Here is a 7,500-nt window from a genome sequence, read left to right as displayed (position 1 = left end):
GTACAGGTGTGAGGTACAGTTGTGGGGAACAGGTGTGATAGGAGGTGTGGGGTACATGTGTGTGGTACAGGTGTGAGGTACAGGTGTGATAGGAGGTGTGAGGTACTGGTGTGAGGTACAGTTGTGGGGTACAGGTGTGAGGTACAGGTGTGGGGTACAGGTGTGAGGTACAGGTGTGATAGGAGGTGTGGGGTACAGGTGTGAGGTACAGGTGTGATAGGAGGTGTGAGGTACAGGTGTGAGGTAAAGGTGTGGGGTACAGGTGTGGGGTACAGGTGTGATAGGAGGTGTGAGGTACAGGAGTGAGGTAAAGGTGTGGGGTACAGGTGTGAGGTACAGGTGTGATAGGAGGTGTGAGGTACAGGTGTGAGGTAAAGGTGTGAGGTACAGGTGTGATAGGAGGTGTGAGGTACAGGTGTGAGGTACAGGTGGGAGTACCTGCAGTGGACCACCACTGGCCCGGCGTCGGGAGGTGTGGAGGACTTCACACGGCGGATGAAGGCCAGCAGGCCTGTGGCGTGGAACGGCACCCCGTGCTCCGGCCAGGACGTGAAGTGGAACTGCCGCACCTCGTGTTTGGCAGAGTAACCCCTCTGAGGGACGTACACGACAACACCGTTAGGTTAGGATACCCCTCTGAGGGACGAACACGACAACACGGGGTGTTAGAATACCTCTCTGAGGGACACTACGGGGTGTTAGGATACTGCCTGCTAACATAGCATTACAGGGTGTTAGCGTACTACCCACTAGCATAACATTACAAAAGGGTAGCATACTGCCTGCAAACATAGCATTAGAGGATGTAGCATACCTAACATGAATGGGCATTAGCATATTGCCGGCGAGCATAACATAACAAGACATTAGCATACTGCCTGTTAGCATAACATGAATGGGTATTAGAATATTGCCAGCTAGCATAACATAACAGGACATTATCATTCTGCCTGCTAACATATCATTGCAAAGATTTTATAGACTATCTACTTACAGAACAGGATGTTAGACTGGCCACTAGCATAACATGACAGGGCTTTGTCACGCTACATAATAATTTTACATTTCAGGACACTAACATACTACCTGATGAATCCAGTTACAGTAAGTATTGTTGCCATTATACTTATTGTTATTATTGTTATATATCACTAAATGTATCATTTTATAATAATAATTGTATATTATTGTATTGTATTATTAGTCATATGTATGCTTTGGCAATAAGTACATTTGTATTTGCTGCCAATAAAGAAATTTGAATTTGAGAGAGGCAGAGAGAAAGAGAGAGAGAGGGAGAGAGAGAGGGAGAGAGAGAGAGGGAGAGAGAGGGAGCGATAGAGAGAGAGAGGGGGAGAGAGGGAGAGGGGGAGGGGGAGAGAGGGAGAGGGGGAGGGAGAGAGAGACAGAGTGAGTGAGAGAGAGAGAGAGAGGGAGCGAGAGGGAGAGGGAGAGGGAAGAGAGCGAGAGAGAGAGGGAGCGAGAGAGCGAGAGAGGGGGAGAGAGGGAGAGAGAGGGGGAGAGAGGGAGAGAGAGGGAGTGAGAGGGAGAGAGGGAGGGAGAGAGAGGGAAAGGGGGAGAGAGAGAGAGAGACAGAGTGAGTGAGAGAGAGAGAGAGAGGGAGCGAGAGGGAGAGAGAGAGGGAGAGAGAGGGAAAGGGGGAGAGAGAGAGAGACAGAGTGAGTGAGAGAGAGAGGGAGAGAGGGAGCGGGAGAGAGAGAGCGAGAGAGAGAGGGAGCGAGAGAGAGGGAGAGAGCGAGAGAGAGAGAGGGAGAGAGCGAGAGAGAGAGAGAGAGAGCGAGAGAGAGAGGGAGCGAGAGAGAGGGAGAGGGAGAGAGAGGGAGCGAGACAGTGAGCATTTGGACAGTGGTATTAGTTCATATTATGGGATGTCCCGTGGCTGACAGGCGGTGATATGTCACACTCGGCCCTTATCACACAGCGCAGGAAATGTGTCCCAGCAGAGCGCTGTCAGGTCCGCAGAACGGCATGATGGGAGACGCGTAAGTGTGACGGATTCACTGCTCTGACAGCAAGCAAGGGGGCCAGGGGGGGGGGGGGTCAGGGAAGCACCAGGCAAGCATTTTGTCAGGGGGGCACAGTGAGACAGCTTAGTGATGAGGGAAATGGGATTGTCAGCAGTGGATTGTGGGAATGCATTCTCCGTGGGATATCACATTTGGACCGAGGGGTTAGTGGTTAGGTTAGAATCAGGGTTAGGATCAGGGTTAGGGTTAGGGTCAGGGTTGGTGGTTAGAGTTAGGATCAGGGTTAGGGTTAGGGTTAGGGTTAGAGTTAGGATAGGATCAGGGTTTGGGTTAGGGTCAGGGTTAGTGGTTAGGTAAGTAAGAAATCTTTATTTCCCAAGTTGTCCCATATTAGGGCCTCTTGGGAAATAAAAGTTTGCACTGGCCATTCAGGGTACTGAAGCCTTTAAGTAGGAAGAATTTGGTCCCTCTTGTGTCGGTGCTCTATGTGCGTTGATTTAGTCCTCTTGGACTAAATCATTGGAAGAGTAATTAGGACTAAATTAGGGTCAGGGTTAGTGGTTAGGGCTAGGGTTAGGGTCAGGGTTAGGGATAGGGGTTTGGGTAAAGGTTAGCATTAGGTGTTCAGGGAGGGTATCTTACCCGTTCCAGGGCAAAGGTTCGGACAGTGTACTCTGCCAGCGTCTCTGTCTTCAGCAAAGAGATCTTAATGTCCCCATACATGTCACTGTCCTCAGGCCAGTACTTACAGCACTTCACCTGGGCAAAAAAACACACACACAAACAATTACACCTGAACAAACACACACACAATTACACCTGAATAAACACACACACACACACACAATTACACCTGAACAAACACACACACACAATTACACCTGAATAAACACACACACACACACACACACACACACACACAATTATACCTGAACACACACACACACACAATTACACCTGAACAAACACACATACACACACAATTACACCTGAACAAACACACACACACAATTACACCTGAACAAACACACACACACACACACAATTACACCTGAACAAACACACACACACACAACTACACCTAAAGAAACACACACACAATTACACCTGAACAGACACACACACACAATTACACCTAAACAAACACACACACACAATTACACCTGAACAAACACACACATAATTACACCTGAACACACACACACAATTACACCTGAACACACCCATACAATTACACCTGAACAAACACACACACAATTACACCTGAACACACACAAACACACAATTACACCTGAACACACACACACACAATTACACCTGAGCAAACACACACACACACACACAATTACACCTGAACACACACACACACACACAATTAAACCTGAGCAAACACACACACACAATTACACCTGAGCAAACACACAGACAAACAAAATTACACCTGAACAAACACACACACAAACACACATAATTACACCTGAACAAACACACACACACAATTACACCTGAACAAACACACACACAATTACACCTGAACACACACACACAATTACACCTGAACACACACACACACAATTACACCTGAACAAACACACACACACACACACACACAATTACACCAGAACAAACACACACACACAATGACACCTGAACAAACACACACACACACACACACACACAATTACACCTGAACAAACACACACAGACAATTACACCTGAACAAACACACACACACAATTACACCTGAACAAACACACACACAATTACACCTGAACAAACATACACACACAATTACAGCTGAACAAGCACACACAGACACTTACACCTGGAACAAAAATACACACACACACTTACACCTGTACCAAAAATATGCACACACTTAGATCTGTACCAAAAATACACACACTTGAACTTACACTTGTACCAAACACACACAAACTTACTCTTTCCCAAAACACACACACAGTTACACCCGTACCAAAAATATACACACACACTTACTCCTGTACCAAGCACACACACTTAATATATACACACACACACACACACACACACACACACATTTACACCTGAAAAAAACACACATGGTCACAGATACACAGTCACTTAAAGCATTTCACCTGCGCTATAAACGTGTCAAACATGTCCCTAAAATGCCTCAGACTGACCTGTGGCCTGTGATACTAGCACACACAGCAACGTGTAACCTCACCTGTGGTAAACACTCCTGACCGCAGGTCAGCACAGCTGCAGTGAAGCGTGTGATACTGGGCACAGATGCTATTTACACACGCATTCTAAAAGCACATCAAAGACCGGGGTAAATCTGCAGTCTGACGCCACTATAATCCAGCCATTTACAGTCTGTATTCTGAAGAGATCAACCATTCTTTTCTTTTTCTTTTCCATTCAAATTGCTGTCTATTTTCCACGGATTTATAGCACGAATCTCCATTCTAAAAGGATAGTTTATTTTCCAATAATTTACTGTATCAATCTGCATTTAAAAAGGACTGTTTATTTTCCAACAAATTGCAATATAAATCTGCATTCTAAAAGGACCATTTATTTTCCAGTGATTTACAGTATGAATTATCTGTGAAAAAAACTCAAGCTCCAAATTAGAATTGAATCAGGAGATTAGAAAAATGAAGATTTTGTTTGCAATGCTCGTTGGCTTTCTGCCATGAAGCAGCAAAGCCCAGTGAAGCAAAACAACAAAACAACAAACCATAACACCTTCCTCTCTCAAACCTCTACCACCTTCCTCTCTCAAACCTCTACCACCTTCCTCTCTCAAACCTCTACCGCCTTCCTCTCTCAAACCTCTACCACCTTCCTCTCTCAAACCTCTACCACCTTCCTCTCTCAAACCTCTACCACCTTCCTCTCTCAAACCTCTACCGCCTTCCTCTCTCAAACCTCTACCACCTTCCTCTCTCAAACCTCTACCACCTTCCTCTCTCACACCTCTACCCTCTGCCTGTACTGGCAGAGAGAACCTGCATTATCTCACACTGAAAAAAACATAGATATAAACTGTATTATCTCACACTGAAAAAAACACAGATATAAACTGTGTTATCTCACACTGAAAAAAACACAGATATAAACTGTGTTATCTCACACTGAAAAAAACACAGATATAAACTGTATTATCTCACACTGAAAAAAACACAGATATAAACTGTATTATCTCACACTGAAAAAAACACAGATATAAACTGTATTATCTCACACTGAAAAAAACACAGATATAAACTGTGTTATCTCACACTGAAAAAAACACAGATATAAACTGTGTTATCTCACACTGAAAAGGTGCAGATAGATCTGATGGGTGTACTATATATATGTGCAGCATATGTAATGTGTGAATGTAATGTAAATACACATGTATGTACACAGAGCCATCAGAACAGGAATGCCACTTGAGTTCCCCTTTCTTCTCTCAGAGAGCCAGGCTGAGTTGAGCCGGATTCACCCGTTTAAAACAAGAAGTGAACCATTGAAGCATCCTGCTGGTCCATACCGAGGTGCTGCACTTTGCAGGCATGGTTGGGAATACAGTTGGCAGTAAATAAAGTTGTTGTTTTTTTACTGTAAAGTGGACCAAAGTCACTCAGCTGAATAGTTTTTGTGGAGGATAATGAGAAAAGAACAATATTATATTAGAGTATTAGTATTAGTATTAGAGCCTGGTGTCCCCAGCCAGCAGGGTATAAGCCTGGTCTACCACTTAATAATCATGAGCTTTTTATCATCATTTATGACTTTCTGCACTCTGTGTTTCTCCAGATTCTGAAGGTGCCCCCCTCCCAAACACACACACACACACTCTACCTCACACACACACACACACACACACACACTCCACCTCACACACACACACACACACACTCCACCTCACAGACACACACACTCCACCTCACACACACACACACTCTACATCACACACACACACACATATACACACAAAACGAGCAGCTGCTGAGAGGTGAGGTTGGGAGGGGTGTTTGGGTATTGAGGTGACAGGTGGGTGTGTTGAGGTATGGCGGTGTTGAGGTGACAGGTGGGTGTGTTGAGGTATGGTGGTATTGAGGTGACGGGTGGGTGTGTTGAGGTATGGCGGTGTTCAGGTGACGGGTGGGTGTGTTGAGGTGACGGGTGGGTGTGTTGAGGTGACAGGTGGATGTGTTGAGGTATGGCGGTGTTCAGGTGATGGGTGGGTGTGTTGAGGTGACGGGTGGGTATGTTGAGGTATGGCGGTGTTCAGGTGATGGGTGGGTGTGTTGAGGTGACGGGTGGGTGTGTTGAGGTATGGTGGTGTTCAGGTGACGGGTGGGTGTGTTGAGGTATGGTGGTGTTGAGGTGACGGGTGGGTGTGTTGAGGTGACAGGTGGATGTGTTGAGGTATGGTGGTGTTCAGGTGATGGGTGGGTGTGTTGAGGTATGGCGGTGTTCAGGTGACGGGTGGGTGTGTTGAGGTGACGGGTGGGTGTGTTGAGGTATGGTGGTGTTCAGGTGATGGGTGGGTGTGTTGAGGTTTGGCGGTGTTCAGGTGACTGGTGGGTGTGTTGAGGTACGGTGGTGTTGAGGTGACGGGTGGGTGTGTTGAGGTACGGTGGTGTTGAGGTGACAGGTGGGTGTGTTGAGGTGACAGGTGGATGTGTTGAGGTATGGCGGTGTTGAGATGACAGGTGTAGCTGTTGGATGGGGATACCCACCCTCCCCACCTCCACCAGCTTGGTGATCATGACGATACTGAAGCAGTTTTCCTGCCACACCATCCTCCAGAAGTCATACACCGTCTCCTGCTTCGGCCCTGCGGAAACACGACCCCCATCTCATCATAATGAGCACTGTCAGCAACAACAACAACCACAGACACCATCTCAAACATAACCACAATCTCATCATCACCTTCAGTCCAGCAACAGACACCATCTCAACCCATAACCACCATCTCATCAGCACAGCAACAACAACAGACATCAACTCAACCTGTGCCACTGTGTGATAAGATCATTTCTAGCAATATCAGCATAAGACAACATGCTGTGTAGCGATATCAGCATCAGATAACACCCTGTGTTAGGGTATCAGCATCAGATAACACCCTGTGTTGGGATATCAGCATCAGATAACACCCTGTGTTAGGGTATCAGCATCAGATAACACCCTGTGTTGGGGTATCAGCATCAGATAACACCCTGTGTTGGGATATCAGCATCAGATAACACCCTGTGTTGGGATATCAGCATCAGATAACACCCTGTGTTAGGATATCAGTATCAGATAACACCCTGTGTTGGGGTATCAGCATCAGATAACACCCTGTGTTAGGGTATCAGCATCAGATAACACCCTGTGTTGGGATATCAGCATCAGATAACACCCTGTGTTGGGGTATCAGCATCAGATAACACCCTGTGTTAGGGTATCAGCATAAAATAACATGCTCTAATTTGTTCTCCAATTTGTCCCCCCACGCACACACTGCCCCAGTGGG

General features: G+C 46.3%; 1 protein-coding gene across 1 annotated transcript in view; it reads right to left on the bottom strand.

Moving 5' to 3' along the window:
* The window catches only part of LOC133131920 (receptor-type tyrosine-protein phosphatase U-like), an 85,990-nt gene that overhangs the window by 13,168 nt on the left and 65,322 nt on the right, over nt 1-7,500 (bottom strand). Inside the window, exons 15-17 of the mRNA XM_061247210.1 lie at nt 6,716-6,813; nt 2,631-2,747; nt 439-593 (exon numbers count right to left, since the gene is read on the bottom strand). Coding sequence (XP_061103194.1) covers nt 439-593; nt 2,631-2,747; nt 6,716-6,813 — 370 coding nt within the window. The remainder of the gene's footprint in view (nt 1-438; nt 594-2,630; nt 2,748-6,715; nt 6,814-7,500) is intronic.

The sequence above is a fragment of the Conger conger genome, chromosome 1, assembly GCF_963514075.1.
Source record: "Conger conger chromosome 1, fConCon1.1, whole genome shotgun sequence".
Classification (NCBI taxonomy): domain Eukaryota; kingdom Metazoa; phylum Chordata; class Actinopteri; order Anguilliformes; family Congridae; genus Conger; species Conger conger.
This window is presented reverse-complemented; position numbering and strand designations above follow the sequence as displayed.